Source organism: Schistocerca cancellata, chromosome 2, assembly GCF_023864275.1.
Source record: "Schistocerca cancellata isolate TAMUIC-IGC-003103 chromosome 2, iqSchCanc2.1, whole genome shotgun sequence".
NCBI classification, from domain to species: domain Eukaryota; kingdom Metazoa; phylum Arthropoda; class Insecta; order Orthoptera; family Acrididae; genus Schistocerca; species Schistocerca cancellata.
The window spans coordinates 1,041,434,146-1,041,455,315 of record NC_064627.1 but is presented as its reverse complement, the minus strand read 5'-3'; the positions used below and the strand labels follow the sequence as shown (position 1 = coordinate 1,041,455,315).

The following is a 21,170-nucleotide window of genomic DNA, read 5'->3' as shown; positions in this document are numbered from 1 at the left end:
TTGCTGCTACTACCGATGCAGCTAACAGCCAAACTTCAAGAAGCGGGAAGCGAGAGAAGGTACTGCTTATACGCGAGTCAAATGCGCATGCGCAACAGACCGCTGGCAACTGGTCAAACGAACCTAATGTGAACAGTTGTGACGTCATGCTCATAGCAAGCAGTTTATTGTTACGAAGAATTACAGTCTGCGCCCTACGGCCTTTAACATATTTTTGCTATCTGTAGACGCTTGTGCGTGCACGGTGTTTTGTTGTCGTAAAATGCACATTTCCTTTGCCACTACAGTTTTATTTTTTTCCCTCTCGTTTATATTTTATTGCTGCAGTATCATTCTCCAGTAGCAGGATACAATAACATTCTTTGCTAGAGAATCAATTCTGCAGTCAAAACTACAAAAATGTAACTGAAAGCTAAAACAATGAAAAATTCCCGGAATTCCGAAAAATTCCCGGGTTTTTCCCGGTTTTCTCCCGGATGAAAAAATTCCCGGGTTTTTCCCGGAATTCCCGGTTGTCCCGGGTCGTATACACCCTGCATTTGTTCCATTTAATGTGGTCGAATAACGAAGAGTGATGTAACAGATTATTTTTACGATTTGTCTGAAATGTAATAAATTCGAAAAATGGCATATCAAATTCTGCATAGTTCTGTGATATCTAGTTCGAAATTTTTCTTACTACTCAATCCTGCTACTTCTACAGTTGTACTTCATAAAAAGATATCTTAACTTTTTTTCAGAATATTTTCTCGTTGTTCTAACTCGTAAGTTGGTTCATATTTAATAGTTAGTACACGAATTTCCATCAATTCTATTACAATTTTTCCTTCCATAGGAAGTCTATCTATAATTTCATTCCAGCAACATTATAATCAGGCCATCTAAGAATTGCCTCTCTAGAACTAGAAGACCTAGTAAAAATTGCGTTATCGCACGTAATTTCTTTATAACCTTTAAAAAATCCACCAAGAATTGATAATAGATACGGTACTTTATTTTTCTTACTGTTCATTTTTCTGTTAACTAGAATATGTCCTTCTAAGCTTATTTTATCACTAACAGATGAAGTCAAATATAACAAAGCTGTTGATGAAATCAAAGAATGTGCTACTTTTGAATACATTACAGGAAAGGCAGTTATCAATGTCTTACAAATATTTACTACTAAAAACAGTTTTGATCACGATTTATTTATCAAGGTGACCGGTTTCGACCACTACTGGGGTCGTCTTCACACCTACAGGTTGTATACAAAGCTTTAATTAGAGGGCTACATACATAAAGAAGATACATAAAATTATAAAGCTATAAAAATATGAATTACCATTGAGTAGGAACCTCTCTCTGTTGGAGAATCAATACTGGAGAAACCAGTTTTTCTTCTTTATTGTTATTTTTATCACCTTATACAAAGGTGGGCTGTCAGCAGCATATTACGCTGCTCTTCAGCCACGAGTGATACAAGAAATATGACATAAAGTTGGTAGAGATAATACAATAAAAATGGCGTGCAGAAACTGTAGACATGGAAAACAATAAACACAAAGCCGTTCACGGTGGATGAGAAAAACACTAAAACCCATTGACACGTCGCACAAAACACGGACGACTGCGACGGCACAGGTGAACAGTGGTGGCGTGATGGCGAAAGAACACTAAACACCAACGAAGGCACACACACGAGACACTGATGGCGATGATCTCCAGCACGCGAATGTCCACTGAGCGTGTACGAGTCCGGGGACCTGCCAAGAGAGTAGAATGGGGGGTGGAAGAGCGAGAAGGGAGAGCAGAGATGCCACAGGCAGGGGAGAGAGGGGGGAGGGACGAAGGGAGGAAGGGGGAGGGGAAGCCCAGGGGAAGAGGGGTGGAGGAAAGGGGGCTGGGGGGAAAAGGAGAGAGAAGGGAGGGAGGGTCCCCAAAGGAAAAGACACAGGAAATGGGAGGCGAGGATCAAAGTTGATAGGAGGGGTAGATGGAAGGGAGGAGGACATCATCAGGGAGGGGGACCTGGCGGAAGCCACCTTGGAAGAGGGTAAGGAGGGTGGAGAGATGGAGACCGGGTGGGACATGGGAATACAGGTGCGGCAGCGTGCAGGGGTGGGAGAGGATGGGGGAGACAAACGGAAGAGGAGGATCGAGTTTTTGGGAGGTGTACAGGCTCTGTATCTGGAGAAACCAGTGCACATCTTACTATACATAATGTAGGCTCCACCCACTTCAGACTGCATTATGTCATTACTAACCAATGAGTTATTAGTCGAATTACAATTTAAAAACCAAAAATTGGCTATGAGGCAAGCGTGTATTTTCATTTGCGATGTGTCTAGAGCACTAAATCAGAAACACAGGCATTTGTGTAACGGCAAAATCCTCTGTTTCCCATGAGAGGTTTTTCACAGCACTCCTGAGCCAAAGTTCATACATGGTGGAATGTTTCGTTGCTGGGATGCACAGTTGAAACCACCCTCTGTGTACCATCGATGAGACTATCCAGCCAGCCCTGGTCCAAACTGACCCACTCTCCAATGACGATTTTGCGTAACTGGCAGAGTACGTGGGAGTTGTCGATGTCCGACTGGTTTCACAGTATCGAAGATCAAGAAGAGCTAATAGCTCATAAAATGCCAGTTTTATAGTCCATGTTTACCTGACACTTTTTCTTCCTGTCATATTCCTGAATACTGGTCATTCCTCCCGGGACCCCTCCCCCCCCCCCCCCCCGAACCTCACCCCCCTCTTTAGATTTGTGGCTCGAGTTCAGTAGAGAACCGTAATTAAGAGGGTGTACTGAAATATAATTGCTCCTAATTTTTTAATTTGAAATCTCGTAAGGCTACTTAAGTAAACCAAAGTTTATTAACATTCTACTTCATTATTCTTCATGTCTACATATTTGCTGCTCAACAAAGTTACCTTGGTGACGAACACGTGCCCCCAATGAGAGATCAGTTTGTTGGCAGAGTTACTGTAGAATGTCTGACTTTGTTGACTGAGCTAAAACCTTACCTCTAATTGCACTGATTCATCACTATCAAAATGAAGTCCTCGGAAGTGTTTCTTAAGTTTTGGTAAGAGATGACGCTCTGCCACATACAATGAGGTTGTTGTTGTTGTGGTCTTCAGCCCGAAGACTGCTTTGATGCGGCTCTCCATGCTACTCTATCCTGCACGAATCTCTTCATCCCGAAATAAGTACTGCAACCTACATCCTTCTGAATCTGCTTATTGTACTCATCTCTTGGTCTCCCTCGACGACTTTTACCCGCTTCATTACGAGCACGAACAACCCAGCATCGCACATTACTGATGTCGATACAATCATCACTGTACACAGTTTTCATTCATCTACAGATTTCAATTAGAGGCATGTTGTCTGCGGTTAGAAACTCGATTACAGCGTGTCGTTTGTTACGCACCTACTCAGTTAACGTTACACACCTCTATTTTACACGCAACAGCTCGAAACCATGTCGACCGAGTAATGTGCAAGCTCTTTAATGCCTCGAACTGTATAGAGAACAGAATTAAAAATTCGGAGTAATTACTTTTTAGCACACCCTCGTATCTGCCGAACAGTGAATTACTAGGCCCATCAGCGCACAGAAGCTAGACAGAAGCTAGAAATTTTACCGTAGCAAAACAAGTTGACTACTCCTGAGGTAGGGCATTTTTAGTATTATTAATCATCATTTGCCAAGTATTTTTGAGATTTAGCAGGACGTCAACTAGACCTAAGTTTTACCTGCATGTACTGGGCCCAACGCGAGTCTTTCGCCATTTCTTCAAACGTTGTGTAATGAGTCATGTTAGCCATTACGCTGAAGACAGCCTCTCCGCCAGAAACCAACAGCTTGTGAATGTTCTGGACAGCACGCCTGTGAAAATAGTAATTTATAAGGGGGCTTTGCCCCAGTAGAAGATACGCAAGACTTGTTGAATTTTTCTAAGAATCGTATGAACGAATTACAACAAAACTATTTTGTGGTTAAAATATACAATAACAATATTGAAAACCCAAAAAATAAGGAGTTTTTTATTTCATTAATTTAGTTATGCAAAAGTAGTTAAATTAATGAGCTTCAACTTGCTGTTCCGTGCACCGAACACATAATGAGAACGAAAACATTGTAAATGTGAGCACAAAAATGAAATTAAATGTGACTGTAACTTCAGTATCGTTATAGGTCTTCAGTCTAATCATTCCTTGTTCTCTGTTGATGTCTTGTGCTATTTGAAAACTAGCAAACTGCGCACACTTTGGTGAAAATTTAGAATGGCACTTCATTAATCCCATAAAAAATTACTGACTACAACTTTTTTGCTCCTGTGGCTTCAAATGTTGCATTAAATTATAGACAAATTTTAAAACTGGCAATTTTTTAGGGGCAAAGAATCGTTTTTCTAAAAATTTAAGATGTCTGACTAGTTCATCCTCCAACCGATCAATGAAAGAGTTTTTAAATTTATCGTAAGAACATACCATCGTTGTACATAGCCTGGTATTAAAGGCAGCGACATGTTCTTCTAATGGATTCTTAGGGACAGGGAGCGACCCTGCTGTTGAATGTTGCAGCTAATGCGGTATTGACGGCATTTTCTCCCGTCACTGCATCCCATTTTCATTTCTTAGAAATTCTCATTCTGACACGATGGAAGGGACACGTTTCCACGTCCAACTTTTCTTCTGCTGTATGTATCACACAACTCGAATAGATGAATAAATGCCGATACCGTGGACCGCGGGGGGGGGGGGGGGGAGAGAGGAGAAGTAACAACGGCGGGATATGCCGTTTTATTTTTACTGTGACCAGCAGCAGCTTCTCCCCTGTACCAATTGCTAGTTTCGTTTCCTTCTTTTTCCGTTGAGTTGAAAGCGTGAATGAGAATTTTTTTTCATGTCTCACGGTGATTAGAGGGGTTTATTTCCTCCTTGCAGAACAGCATGTAGCGAATCATGAACTTTCGTGGTTTTTTATGCATATCGAGAAGGAACATATTCAGTAAACAGTACGCCTTTGCAGCTTTTATTTTTCTTCCAGTTGACTTGTCGAACATGTGCCATGTCCTCTCCTTATAGAAAAAAAGATCGGTTCTAACGGGAGAGCAGAGGTGTGCTCCATCCTTTAAAATTTGTCTTCATCTAAAAAGGAAAAAGGAAACATTTTATAGTGAGCGGACGCTAAAAGGTTTCAAAAAGGGGCTGGATTGGCGATAAAATATTGTCACTTCTACCACGTCGCGGCAGTAAGCAAGTTACTATGTGGAAAGTATAAGGTGGCAGTGTCTTTCTGGTGTGAGTTAGGGCAGCTCGGTGAAACACCAGCCGAGAAGGCAAAGGAACGCTCTATTTACGAGATGTAAAACATTACTTCAGCGTGTTTTACATTTTCGGATATAAGCAGTAAATCCAGGCAAAAAGCTCTGGTAAACAAATATAATGAAGCGGCTGGATACTGTTTTACATGCAATGATTGCCGTAAGAAATATATAGGAGAAACCGGTAGGTCATTTCAAATATTTCAGGAACACCTTATCTTAAATAACCCACGAGCTAAATTAACAGCGCACTTAGCGAAGAGGGACACAGCATCACAAGCCCTTCAGAAAATTTAAAAATATTTCATACGAAAGCAAAAAAGTCACATTTTGAATATGTTAGAGAGTATAAATTTTTAGATATAAAAACGAAAACGCTCAATTCACGTTGAATAAACAATTGGAATTAAAGCACCATATCATTCTGGCTAATTTTGATTGTTTGTATGATTTGGTTTTAGAACGTAATAAAATTCTGTATTATTCTCGTGTGTAAAGATAGACCCAGCGCTCCTAGTCATGAGTACATGACGTCACACTGTCCATATGAGGCCCACGAGAAAGACAGGCCGCAGCGCGTACGCCACGAAGCACTATGGGACTTAATGTCTGAGGTCACCAGTCCCCTAGAACTTAGAACTACTTAAACCTAACTAACCTAAGGACATCGTACATATCCATGCCCGAGGCAGGATTCAAACCTGCGACCGTAGCGGTCGCGCGGTTCCAGACTGAAGCGCGAAGGTAGGTCTTAACTCGCTCTCTCGCTCAGCTCAGCAGACAAAATGCGTTCCTAGACCTGTTAACTCGCAGCTGGGTGTGTACACGCTAACGAGAATTGCATCATCTCTGGAATTTGCTATTACGAAGTCCTACTGATTAACAGTATTACAACAAAATGTAATTTAAGACTAATACTCGATATAAATGTGTATAGCATTTAGTCTCATCTGCTTAACAGTCCTCATTTCATACAAGAAAGGGTTCCTTATGCAACTTATAAACATTTTAGCATTATTTTAATTTTATTGTACCCCAGTACAGCCGTAATAAATTATAAGTAGGCCTACGGACTTCCTATCATTGTAGGACTAATAACAGTAATAATCCATAATAGCGGATTCCTGTAAAAGATGCAATTCTCGTTTGTACGTACGCACCTAGTTACCAGTTAACAGATGTAGAAACGCAGTTTTTGTCTGCTGAGTTGAGCGAACGAGCGAGCGCAGGCCTACATTCGTGACGTACGCTCCGCAGCCAGTCTTTCTTGCGGGCCTCGGTCCACATGGATGGCTTCCGTTCCGCCAGCCAGCTAGTCTCATCTTGTCGGTCATGCAGGGCGCTTTTGCTTTGTCCTACACTGAGCTGCCCTTCTATCACACTGGTAAGACACTGCCATCTGACACTTTCCACATAGTAATCTGCGTAGTGTCGCGACTAATCATGATAGTAGTGACAATTTTTTAATGCTAAGCCGGCCCTTTTTTAAAAACTTTTTGCGGCGACCCACTATAAAATAGTTTCTTTCGCCTTTTTTAATGCAAACAAATTTTAAGAAATGGAGCACGCCATATGACGATATTCATTGAACAGTAAATCCTGACTAGGGGCGACGGGTATGCCTACAATCTTTTTAAGTGGTGACTATATTTTAGACATTCCTTTATTAATTTTAATATCCACAAACTGTACTTTGCTTTTTACCGCGTATGTTGCACCTGACGATGTGGCCTTAGGCAGCGAAACTTATTGTGTTTTAATGAAAAACAATTTAACTATCTGTTAGCGGACTTCATCCTAACGTCATGCCTTTCAAAAGCTGCGGTTGGCCTGAATAGTTACATGGTGCTCTGTCACTTCGTTTTAAACATAACACATTCAAAAATGATTCAAATGGCTCTAAGCATTCCGGAACTTAACATCTGAGGTCATCAGTCCTCTAGACTTAGAACTACTTAAACCTAACTAACCTAAGGACATCACAGACATCAATGCCCGAGGCAGGATTCGAACCTGCGACCGTAGCAGCAGCGCGGTTCCAGACTGAAGCGCCTAGAACCGCTCGGCCACAACGGTCGGCTAATACATCCTTCCGCCAGTCTGGCAACAAGCCTTACATAATCTAGTTTTATCAGTAACACAAGATATAAATATCGATAAACTAAAAAAATTATTGGAGAAAATGTATGACTGATTGTTATGGTAGTTCTTACTCGTGGAAGTACCACAACAGCAATCCATAGCTGGAGTGATCAAGTGTAACCCCCTTGCATTACAGTCGGAGAAATAAGGCAGGCCAGATGTTGCACAGTAGTTGATAAGGCGACAAACTGAGTACACACCTGTTGTCGGGGACCCAATGCAGCAGCAGCAAACAGAACACCTTGCCGAAGGGCGCGTACTGCCACACGGCGGAGTTCTCCAGGTCGGGCTCAACCACGTCCAGCTGCTCGTACGTGATGGTGCCTGGCAGCGCGTTGTGCTGCCTGCAGAACTCCAGCATCTTTGTGCTGATGTCGCAGGCCACCAGCTTCGTTCCCGGTGGCAGCCGCGGGGCTAAAACCTGCCAGTATAGAAATATACTTTCTGATTTGCTCTTCTAAGCTATGCAGCATGTAAAGTTAATCAGTGCTTCCGTTTCTTTGAAGAGGCAAAGCGATCCATAGGTATTGCAGATCTTTGATACAACCGTGCTGTGCAATTTCCAGACGTCGAATATTGAGAAAAGAGGAGGGTGATGAAAGAGGCCACAGTTGTCGAATGGAGAGCACGGTGCAGGTTACAGATCTTCCAGTCCGTGTGTCGTGGCCTGGTACATGGGGGTGGGTCGCCGCCTTGTCCGCGGAACGTGGCTCACCGGGCCAGCCAAAGTCTGAGAGTTGTATAGGGCGGTCGGGAACGGTCTGAAAAGCTTGTAAGGGTGTTGCAGGGTAGGTTGCACTGGCAACTGATTGTAAATCGTTCCCGATTCTGTTGTTATTGAAGTTAGCTAAACAAGTCGTTGAACGCGTGAATTCAAGCAGGGTACCGGAGAAGCTGTTGCCAAATGTGTTCTTCGTTCGTTTCCTCAGACAGCACAAACGTAGCTTCTCCTCACCTACCTTAAACTTATAACTGCCGGATGAGGCACATTGTAACTGGTAATAAGCCGTGAAGAAGTGGTAACTCACGGACTTTCAGATGTCTGTGCATTGCCGCACTTTTGCCCGTACAAATGCTTGAATTGCTAATTAAATCGGACTTGCCGCAACGTATGAATTTTGTTCTCAACAGTAATTTCTCAGTACACCCTACCCTGCAACCCCCTACAAGCTTTTCAGACTGTTTCTGTCAACCCTGCGACAACTGACAGTTAGGTCAGGCGGCGCATTATCAACCGAAGTCTACTTGAAAACTCGCCGGTATCTTGGAAACTGCATCGGTGGCCGGCTTGTGTACACAGGGTGTGTTCGTCGGATCCACGCCTTCAGTGAGCGTTGAACGCATATGTGAGAAACATCGGCTGCGTTTGGGATTTATTGGAGCTGGATTCGTTTCCAGATTCGTGTGTCTTGTCTGCCTTACTGTGAAAATTTATGTCACATGCTAAGATCTACTGTCCCTTGACGGAGTACAAAAGTGAAGCTTCCAAGACAGTGAAATCATGAGGTACGGCCATTTATGACACACTTTGACACTCGCAAGTTCACTCATCAAAACTATAGTTACTTCCAGTTCACCTAGAATCATGAATTTAGGCAAGAAGCAAAATTGCACAGTTTAAGTAAATTTGTAATTGTATCACTAGAAAAAATATCTTTTTGTCATTTGATATCCGACTTTAAACTTGAAATTAAAACATTCTCGAAAGCCTTGCAATTCCTGAGACCAATATTTTGCCAGTATCAATGTTGATAACAGGCAAAAGTTGTCGATATTCTCGGTTTCCGGTACGGATGAACTGTCTATATACATAATTAAGATTGTATCGAAACCTCACAGCGCGAGACCTAAACGCACAGGCCAATGTTTCGTTATACTGGAAGTTAAAAAAAATCGTACCGTATATTGAAAGGTGGCAGTATGGACTAAACCAAGAAAAAAAAAAACTCCAGTATAAATACGCTATAAAATGTATACCTTAAGTGCTATGAGCATTTGTTCATATAGGCTCGTGTGAAACAAATTTCTAATACTGAACAAATGGTCACAGCTCTTAATACACTCCTGGAAATTGAAATAAGAACACCGTGAGTTCATTGTCCCAGGAGGGGGAAACTTTATTGACACATTCCTGGGGTCAGATACATCACATGATCACACTGACAGAACCACAGGCACATAGACACAGGCAACAGAGCATGCACAATGTCGGCACTAGTACAGTGTATATCCACCTTTCGCAGCAATGCAGGCTGCTATTCTCCCATGGAGACGATCGTAGAGATGCTGGATGTAGTCCTGTGGAACGGCTTGCCATGCCATTTCCACCTGGCGCCTCAGTTGGACCAGCGTTCGTGCTGGACGTGCAGACCGCGTGAGACGACGCTTCACCCAGTCCCAAACATGCTCAATGGGGGACAGATCCGGAGATCTTGCTGGCCAGGGTAGTTGACTTACACCTTCTAGAGCACGTTGGGTGGCACGGGATACATGCGGACGTGCATTGTCCTGTTGGAACAGCAAGTTGCCTTGCCGGTCTAGGAATGGTAGAACGATGGGTTCGATGACGGTTTGGATGTGCCGTGCACTATTCAGTGTCCTCTCGACGATTACCAGTGGTGTACGGCCAGTGTAGGAGATCGCTCCCCACACCATGATGCCGGGTGTTGGCCCTGTGTGCCTCGGTCGTATGCAGTCCTGATTGTGGCGCTCACCTGCACGGCGCCAAACACGCATACGACCATCATTGGCACCAAGGCAGAAGCGACTCTCATCGCTGAAGACGACACGTCTCCATTCGTCCCTCCATTCACGCCTGTCGCGACACCACTGGAGGCGGGCTGCACGATGTTGGGGCGTGAGCGGAAGACGGCCTAACGGTGTGCGGGACCGTAGCCCAGCTTCATGGAGACGGTTGCGAATGGTCCTCGCCGATACCCCAGGAGCAACAGTGTCCCTAATTCGCTGGGAAGTGGCGGTGCGGTCCCCTATGGCACTGCGTAGGATCCTACGGTCTTGGCGTGCATCCGTGCGTCGCTGCGGTCCGGTCCCAGGTCGACGGGCACGTGCACCTTCCGCCGACCACTGGCGGCAACATCGATGTACTGTGAAGACCTCACGCCCCACGTGTTGAGCAATTCGGCGGTACGTCCACCCGGCCTCCCGCATGCCCACTATACGCCCTCGCTCAAAGTCCGTCAACTGCACATACGGTTCACGTCCACGCTGTCGCGGCATGCTACCAGTGTTAAAGACTGCGATGGAGCTCCGTATGCCACGGCAAACTGGCTGACACTGACGGCGGCGGTGCACAAATGCTGCGCAGCTAGCGCCATTCGACGGCCAACACCGCGGTTCCTGGTGTGTCCGCTGTGCCGTGCGTGTGATCATTGCTTGTACAGCCCTCTCGCAGTGTCCGGAGCAAGTATTTTGGGTCTGACACACCGGTGTCAATGTGTTCTTTTTTCCATTTCCAGGAGTGTATATACGCTTTAGAAGCCATGTTTGCTGGATATTTTTGCCTTGGTTTGGACCACACTATCGCCTCTCAAAAACAAAAACTCCGTCCGAACAGGCCCTGAAAGACCCAACGGTATCGACTGGCCGCCGTGTCATCGTCCGCCCACAGGCGTCACTGAATGTCGATACAGAAGGGCACGTGGTCAGCACACCGCTCTCCCGGCCGTAAGTCAGTTTTCGAGACCGGAGCCGTTACTTCTCTATCAAGTAGCTCCTCACTTTGACTCACAAGGGCTGAGTTCAGCCCGCTTGCCAACAGCGCTCGGCAGACCGGATCGTCACCCATCCAAGTGCTAGCACAGCCCGACTTTGGTGACCAGACGGAACCGGTGTTATCATTGCGGCAAGGCCGTTGGCATCGCCTCTCAAATTATGGGATAATTTTGTAACATCTTGCATAAATAATCCCTGTTTAATCCTGAGCACCATGTTTTTTCTTGCTTTCGAAAAGGATATTTCGATCTGTTACTTATTACCCAATGGAAAATTCAAGACAGAAAGTAACAGTACTACGAAAAAGATAGTTGATACTCACTATATTACGGAGGTACCGAGTCGAAGATAGGCACAACAAAAATACTGTCAGAAAATGAGCTTTCGGCCAACAGGGTCTTCATCGAGATTGTCGGAGTTTATGATCATGTATGTGTGAGATGCGATTGCGAGTGTGTGTGTGTGTGTACGTTGACTATTTTCGACGAAGGCCTTGGTAGCAAAAAAGCTCACTTTCTGACAATCTTTTTGTTGTGGCTGTCGGCGTCTCACCATCTCCACTATATGGTGAGTAGCAACTATCCTTTTCTTGTTAATTATTGCAGGTGTCTGAAATTTGGTGCACCTGTTGTGTAAATCAGGAGATGAAGAAGGAATATGAAAGTAGTATAGAAATCCCACAGCATGTCTCAAATCTATTGTCGTACATAGGATGTTATGTAAAGCTTTCTTTATTAAAATTAATGAATGGGTGTGATAAATGTAAAGCCCTTGTTGCTACTGGTGATGAGTTCCCTGTGAGTGGGATGGACAGTGACATTATCTCATTTAGTCAATATGTGCAGCGGCGCATTAAAGCTACCATTTACTGGTAGTCTGGCATATCAAATTGTTGTTGAAGGAGAAGATAGTGAAGTAGCTGTAACAGTGGCAGTGTACCACAGCCCACGGATTAGCAATTACACCGCGATTCGAATATGTTCGTAGGTAGTATTGTACAATATTGCATTTTCATAGGGATTATTCACACCACAAGTCGCTGAATCAAGAATTACACGGCGCCGATTTCCATAATCGGGTAGTGGTTTGTAAATGGACACGTCAACAAATGCAATCGACCTCCATGTTATTTGCCGAGGAACAATTTTCCCGTGAGTCTACATTCACAAACTATGGTTGCGTTGCCATTCAAGGGCCATTGAGTATCATGTCATAAATGACGATGGGGTACCCATTTCTGTTCCTCAGATTACAGCGTCATCTGTGGCGAAAAGAAGAAAATGCTTCAGACAAAAGTATACAGATTTGGCCGTAAAATCATAATCTGGAATAAAAAAACGGAGGTTCCCATTGAAGATTTCAAAGTTGCCCATACCAGCCACGCACGGGGATGGGTGGCTGGTTGAGTGTGATATCATTGGATGTCCCCCTCCGAGACAAGCAAATTGGAATTTGAACTGTTTTTTGGTCCGAAGTGTAGTTTCGAGATACTTCAGTGTCTTCTGTGAAAATGAACGCTCTGTATACCTCCATTTCTCGGTGGTCCTAGGCATCCATGAGCGACGATACTTTACAAAACACAAGAGAGTTGCTTAGTCGTCGATTGGTCTGGTGGAGTAGTAACGTGCCTGAAAGTGAAGAACCCACCTTCCTGGCGACGTCACCGGGCCCGCAGCCAATGTCGAGCACCGGCAGCGGCTGTCTCGGCCACGTGAAGACCGACCACAGGTCGTCAACGTGTTTGGCGGCCAGTTGCGTGAGGGTAGCTCACCCGAGATTGTACAAGTCCGGTTTATCCATGCTGATGTACACTTCTTGTTCTTCCAAGCTGGTTGGAAGTCTATCCCCCTCACAGCCGGGAACTAGATGCTGATGCCTGGAAGAAACAAGTTTTTAGAGAAATCCGCCTCCACATCGGATACAGTTTAATTGGAAGGTGGACGCTAACCCTTTTTCATTAGAGACGGATTACTAGGCAGTTTATGCAAGAGGTCTTTAAACCAAGGCCGAAATAAACTGCATATGGCTTCCCAGCTATTTACGCGTTAATGAAATTTATCGTAAATAATATACCTCATTTTTCAAACCAACAGTTCGCTCCATGGGAACAATTTTTAAGTATCTTTACAAAAGTTTAAGGTCACCTACTCCGGTCCAGAAAGGTGTCCATTACTCAGAAGCACACATTAACAATATATTTCCAGCAGCCATAACGACTTTGGATAGTAGTAAAGTTCAGTTTAAGAAGATCCTAAGGGATTTATTGGTGACCCACTCATTCTACTTCATTCCTGAATTTCTTACTAGAACCGTTTGATGAACACTTTGTATATATTAATAACATCAAATAACACGAGCTTTTCGTAAAATAAGACTTCTGTACATCTCCAGACCCGTAATGTGATCAGTATAAGTAAGCGTTGTGAACCGATTTTGTCTTTGGTGGTGCACGGTTAGAACAGCCTGAAAATTATAATACACACCACAGTGTACCGTACGAGTGCGTTTACATGTTTCGTGACAAGTTGGTTACTAATAGCATACAGATTAGAATACGAGTTGCTGTTTCCCTTTTTCTGTTTATCTCAACGGCGCTGCGTTCATAATCACTTGCTAAAAGGCATTGGTGGATGAAACCGGTTTTAGCGTTCAGAAACATAGTTAAACTAATGGCGTGGTACGTTTCCAGTTGGTTACAACATGCAGATACCATAGAAAATCATGTTAAAATGTAATCCTTAACTGCACATAATTTAACTTCCAATAGTCTTTTCCCCTGTTTTTGTATGATATTTTATACGATAACTTTAATCATGCTACCGTGCACGCCGTTGTGCTCTCTAGCAGATGTGCATTTGTCTCTATGTTAAATAGTAGCATCATAGACCTCACAGTAATTTTTACGACACTGTACATGTTTGTATTACATTTGACGAGTTACTCACTGTAACGAAACTCTGATGCTATGCTCATTCATTTTCTTTTCTTTTTATAAGGTAAATATTGTAAGTACGTAGAAGTATTTGCGAACAATATTTTTTCTGTCTATTTTAAATATGAAAATCATGAGTGAGCAATCGAGACGGGGCATCTTTTTATAAATGTGCGATCAAGACAAATTTTATATTAAAAATCAATATAAAGTACTCCAGAAACTTTGATCGTGTCAGGTTTCATAGAAATGTAGTTAACGTCCCTTCGAGGGTTCTAGTCTAAATGTCACCAAGTGTCTGGCCATTCGTTATCTGGCGGTGATGATGCGGAGAGGGGGGGGGGGGAGAGAACCTGCATCCGTAAGTGTCAGTTCTAAGTGGCATGTAAGTTGCTCCTACATAGACTACTATCATTTGTGGTCGTTCCTTGTGACTGTCGGAAGAAATCTTTTGGTTGTTTCTTCAATGGAAATTTAAAATAACTCGACGGGTTGAATGAACAGCGCAGTTCACGCCAACGTGTACAGAGACCCACCATTTACTTTGGCAAATTTGTTACAAAAACACGATGGCACGTTAGCATTGCGTCCACCAGAAGAAAATTAACATCTGCCTCTCACTTTTTTTCATGTGGCGCTCACACGAGCTTCTAATCGATGGTGAAGGATACCTGACAAGAAAATATGAAGATTAAACGCTACATAAAAGCACGAAACCTAAGGGAAGGTGTTTTATCGCAACTTGGGCAGTTCTGATGCAGTACAATAGCTGTAAGAGAACACTATATCATTAGGCTGGTGACAGAAATGCAAGCGACTACAAATCTATGTAGCCAACACGAACCCATTTCTGTTAATACTATTGAACTTTGTCAATCAAACTGTTCTGGGTTGTTGGCCGCATTGTCAGTACATAAACTGTCCGACGTTTCGGCCACTATTGTAGACGGCCTGTCTCAGGGCTTTATGCTGACCTACACTGCCTAATAAGAGAGACATTAGATAGCGGACAGCGCGCAAAGCGACTTACAAGTGCGAGCGGGGCACCGCGGTGGTCGTACGCACACTGAACGCGGGCACGCCGCTGCCCACACCTGATAACGAGTACGCAGTGCTACGTCACAACTACCGTCCGTTTCTGATTCGCCTGTTTCCACCAATGGCAAGACGTGATCTAAACACCAGTGACATATGTTCAGGAGTTATTCCTTCCGCTGATTGCATGCAATTTTCTACAACCACTCAAGGTAATGCTTCTCCGTCAGTACGTGAGACCTGTAAATGTTGCATCGTGTTTCCAGTTCTCAGTCACAGTACCAGCAGTCGTCTTGTACAGCCCTTTAAGAGTTGAAACGTACGAGGCGTATTTGTTTCTCAGTCGACATTCAACGTCACTGAGCTCTTGTGTCTGATCCATTCTGCGGTTATTGCTTCTCTACTGACAACACAATCCTCTCCACCTGCAATCATACTAGCTGGTACGCTTCGCGTGACATATGGTGATCAATTCTACATCACATTAGGTGTCCATATGCTTTTGATCAAATAAAATTACATATGCAGATTCACGTTTTCGAGGTGATTAAATGAATCATGCTGGATGCTGTACGTAGAATGATTCGTTCCTAACTAAAAATGAACTGACTAGCATAATATCGCAATTTCAGTAACTAACCATCAAGGCCTACAATTCACAGTTCCCAATTACAGGAGCACATCACCTTCATGTAAAGTTAGCTGTTATTTCCGCTGGTACAGTCCGATTTCCAGTACTTTCAACGCAGCTTCAGTCACGGCCAATTTTGATATTCAACACATTCGTCCTAGCAATAGCAATTCATTTTGAGTAACGGCTATTGCCAATTTCGGGCGGGGGATACTTATGCCAACCTTAGAAAAAAATTTAAACATTCGTTAACTGTTGTTGACTCATATGAACAACAAAGTTTTTATGAAGGTACTGATGTATAACTACGTTCTAGAACCTTTTAGCATACACTTAGCAATATTAATGCAATTTTTAATGTGTACAACTAGTGGGTGGGGGGTTATTTTATGACCTCAACAAAAAATTTTAAAAATATACATTTCATTAATTATAGTTGACTTTTATTCATTGCATACTTTTTAAAGAGATATTAATATGTGCATATGGTCGTGAAGCTAGAAATACTGAATATGACATTCATTGTGAACAATTACATCTACTGCTACGACAGTTTTTAGGCTTCGTTTGACTGAAGGATAAAAATTTAAAGCAAAATATTAGAATATAAACTACCTGACTGCATTACAATATTTTCAATAGATGGATACAAAATACCGCCTCCAACCCCCTTGGTATCGCGAAGGTTAATCGGCAAGAATTAACGAAATACATGACAAAAAATATAGATTGATTAGATTTGTTTTAATCAGGAAAGCAAGCCAACCGTAGTCTCTGCCCCCTGTTCCCAAGACCGAAACTGAATTTATTGTGTGGTGTCTGTCCTTGTCACTCCCGTAAAGCCAGCCAGCACCCTTAAACACACTACAGTGAGTCCCTTCATAGAGAACAGCGAAAGTGGTGGCTGGACAGGGAAGTGTAGCCGCTAACGCCTCTCACTCCCCCCCCCCCCCCCCCCCCCCCCTGTTCATCACACTTGCCATTTGGTGGCTTCTGTAAAGTTTGGAAAGAAGTGGTAGATGAGGTATGGGAGATGAGGTACTGGCAAAAGTAAAACTGTGAAGACTGGTCGTGAGTTGTGCTTGGGTAGATTAGTAGGTAGAGCATTTGCCTGCGAAAGGCAAAGAAACTGGGTTCCAGTCCCAATGAGGTGCACGGTTTTAATCAGCAGGGAAGTTTCGTATCAGTGGATACTCTGCTGCAGAGTGAAAATGCATCTCGAAACATTCCCCCAGGTCTGTCAGTCTAACGTCTAATACAACATGTGCTTCACTTCTTAAAACCTGTGTTAGATTTCAGCCATAAACGAGAAAAACGGTGAATGTCGGCTCCACTTTCTACAGTCAGCAGTGACAGAAACACAGCTTTTCGCCCTGCGTCACACTTCTTACATTTAGTTTCAAAATTTGACGCGTTCGAAGTACGATTCAGAGTCATTTTGATGACCCATTCCATTTCTTTAAATGGTTACTCGATCCATGTTTTAAATAATTACCTATTCCTTTTTTGAAAAAAAAACAGTGATCAATTCTGAATTTGTAAATGGTTACCCTCACCATTTCTTTAAGCAGTGCCCTACACTGAGAGGCAAATATAGCATTTTATGTAAAATATTTTATACCATTTTATGTAAATATCTTTGACTTTCATGGAAATTATGTAACATGATACCAATTATCACATCATTTTAATATTACGTTGATCAAGTACAGAGATATATATGTATATGCAAATATCAATGACTCCCATGAAAATAATGGAACTTGACGCCATTTTTACACATACCTTTAATATTACATTATTAAAGACAGAGGTACGTATATGTACAGAATTATATTAGACTTTATCCCAAATAATGCATATCTTGACTTTGTTAACTATTCAAGTGAAGTTTATGTAGTTCCTTACTGCATAGCTTCGAACTTGCCTGCATTTTAATACAGTTTACTGTCTTATTGTAATACTACCGTGTGACTGCCTGGAGAGGAGAAGGGGAGATGGTACGAAATACAGTTGTGCTAGTTCTACCATCTTTAATTAATTTTTTCACGCTAGCACAAGTGGTTCGGCTATTTTGGATTATAATTGGCTTTAGAGGAGAGAAGGAGGCTGAAAGAGTGGCTTGATGACACCATCGATATTGTTGATGATTTTAATGATAAGATTGCCACTCCATGTAGGCAGCCCGCTCTAACACTTGCATTTTTTGTAGTGCCAAATGGCCTCTATCTTGGAGTGTGACATCAGTGGTATCACATACATCCACATTGTATTTAAGTGCAAAGTGGGCTAGAATGCCCATAGTTGCGAGGATTGGAACTTAAATAGTGACAACTATTTATTCACAACCGATACAAAAGAGTTAGATGTTTGCACCTGTTACTGTCTTTCAAAGTAGTCACCAGCGTTGTGTAGAACCCGTTGCCAGCGATGTGGAAGGCGTAGTATACCGTTAGCAGAGCCTGTTCTGTTGATGGTGTGAATGGAGCGGTCTAAAGTTATGGTGATTCTCGTGTACGCCTGTGATGGTGTTATCCTAACGCAATACGTTCCTCCACGGCAGACCGTCAATGCACAGTATTACTGTTCGTTTTTGTAGCATCACATGCGACCAGCTTTGCCAAAGAAGCGGCGACACTTTCTGCGCAACCCGCCCATCATTTTTCACGACAATGTGCGGACGCAAACAGCGGATTGGTTCAAATGGCTCTGAGCACTATGGGACTTAACATCTATGGTCATCAGTTCCCTAGAACTTAGAACTACTTAAACCTAACTAACCTAAGGACAGCACACAACACCCAGCCATCACGAGGCAGAGAAAATCCCTGACCCCGCCGGGAATCATACAGCGGAAGCTGCGGCTGCTCTGTTTGGTCGATGGGACTGGGAAGTACTGTACCATCCACCATACTCCCCGGACTTAGGTCCTTGTGACTTTGATTTGATTGCGAAAATGAAGGAACCACTTCGTGGCACTCGCTTCAGAACTGTTCCAGAGATTCGACAGGCAGTAGACGGCTGCATTCGCACCATCAGCAGAACAGGCTCTGCTAACGGTATACTACGCCTTCCACATTGCTGGCAACTCATTCTATACAATGCTGGTGACTACTTTGAAGGTCAGTAACGGGTGGAAACATGTAACTCTTTTGTATCGGTTGTGAATAAATAATTGCCACTATTTAAGTTCCAACCCTCGTATAATATTTATGGTTAGCTGGCTTTCTAAACTTATGTATTTTACTAATGTTTTAAATTTCACTGTGGAAATTATTATACAATTTAATTCCCTAATAGAAAATGCTGTTTTAAGGGATTGTTTGTTTTTCTTTGGTAAATGTAATTACGAAGTGGCTTTCGTCCTCTGCTGATTTAAAGAACTAATAGTGAAATACTTATAAACTGGCTGTACACTTCATACACAATGGCCTTAATTCAGCATACATATTTGTTGCTCAATAAAGTTTTAATTTGTCCGTTACATGGGATGTTGATCGAACTAACTGACTATGGCGTCGAGAGTATTATACTCGTATTTGTTACACTGTAATACATTCAGACAATTGAGTTAGGTACACATTTTATGTATCTGTATGGCCTGTTCCTTAAAAGATACCTTACGACAGAAGGAGTGGACACATGGCTGCAGCTTGTTTCACACTGCCGTCTACGTGTACGTCGTTGCTGAGCCGTGCTGACCCCGGCTTTTGCGTTGCTTTAAAACTTGGCTGTTACTCTGCATTTGGTTTCCCGAGGTTATTGCGGTTATGCCGTGGTTCTTCCTCTTTCTAGATATGGCATCAGCGGTGTGTATGGATATTTGCACCGTGTACCATCTTTGGTCTGGTGTTTATACACTACTGGCCATTAAAATTACTACACCAAGAAGAAATGCATATAATAAACGGGTATTCGTTGGTCAGATATATTATACAATAACTGACATGTGATTACATTTTCACGCAATTTGGGTGCATATATCCTGGGAAATCGGTAGCCAGAACAACCACATGTGGCCTTAATAGCGGCCTTGATACGCCTGGGCATTGAGTCAAACAGAGTCTGGATAGTGTGTACGGGTACAGCTGCCCATGCAGCTTCAACACGATACCACACTTCATCAAAAGTAGTGACCGTCGTATTGTGACGAGCCAGTTGCTCGGCCACCATTGACCAGACATTTTCAGTTGGTGAGAGATCTGGAGAATGTGTTGGCCAGGGCAGCAGTAGAACATTTTCTGTATTCACAAAGGCCCGTACAGGACCTGCAACATGCGGTCGTGCATTATCCCGCTCAAATGTAGGGTTTCGCAGGGATCGAATGAAGGGTAGTGCCACGGGTTGTAACACATCTGAAATGTAACGTCCACTGTTCAAAGTGCCGTCAATGCCAACAAGAGGTGACCGAGACGTGTAACCAATGGCACCCCATACCATCACGCCAGGTGGCCAGTATGGCGATGACGAATACACGCTTCGAATGTGCGTTCACCGCGATATCGCCAAACACGGACGTGACCATCATGATGCTGTAAACAGAACCAGGGTTCATCCGAAAAAATGACGTTTTGACATTCGTGCACCCAGGTTCGTCGTTGAGTACAGCATCGCAGGCGCTCCTGTCTGTGATGCAGCGTCAAGGGTAGCCGCAGCCATGGTCTCTGAGCTGATAGTCCATGCTGCTGCAAACGTCGTCGAACTGTTCGTGCAGATGGTTGTTGTCTTGCAAACGTCCCCATCTGTTGACTCAAGGATCGAGACGTGGCTGCAGGTCCCGTTACAGCCATGCGGATAAGATGCCTGTCATCTCGACTGTTAGTGATACGAGGCCGTTGGGATCCAGCACGGCGTTCCGTATTACCCTCCTGAACCCACCGATTCCATATTCTGCTAACAGTAGTTGGATCTCGACCAACGCGAGCAGCAATGTCGCGATACGATAAACCGCAATCGCGATAGGCTACAATCCGACCTTTATCAAAGTCGGAAACGTGATGGTACGCATTTCTCCTCCTTACACGAGGCATCACAACAACGTTTCACCAGGCAACGCCGGTCAACTGCTGTTTGCGTATGAGAAATCGGTTGGAAGTTTTCTCATGTTAGCACGTTGCAGGTGTCTCCAATGGCGCCAACCATATGTGAATGCTCTGAAAAGCTAATCATTTGCATATCACAGCATCTTCTTCCTGTCGGTTAAATTTCGCGTCTGTAGCACGTCATCTTCGTGGTGTAGCAATTTTAATGGCCAGTAGTGTAGTTCCGGCTTGGCGGTGTGCAGCCAGTCGGTCGGTTGTAGTGGATCAGCAAGCAAGTCTCCGTGCGGCGCAGTCGGCCGGGCCCGCTGGCAGGCTCCATGCCGTGTCTGAGCATGTG

The 21,170-nt window shown here is 43.5% G+C and overlaps 1 protein-coding gene across 1 annotated transcript in view; it reads right to left on the bottom strand.

The window, feature by feature from the left end:
* LOC126160826 (uncharacterized) overlaps window positions 1–21,170 on the bottom strand; it is a 268,831-nt gene that overhangs the window by 34,105 nt on the left and 213,556 nt on the right. Inside the window, exons 7-8 of the mRNA XM_049916932.1 lie at window positions 7,662–7,882; window positions 3,746–3,878 (exon numbers count right to left, since the gene is read on the bottom strand). Of these exons, the coding sequence (XP_049772889.1) occupies window positions 3,746–3,878; window positions 7,662–7,882 (354 nt within the window). The remainder of the gene's footprint in view (window positions 1–3,745; window positions 3,879–7,661; window positions 7,883–21,170) is intronic.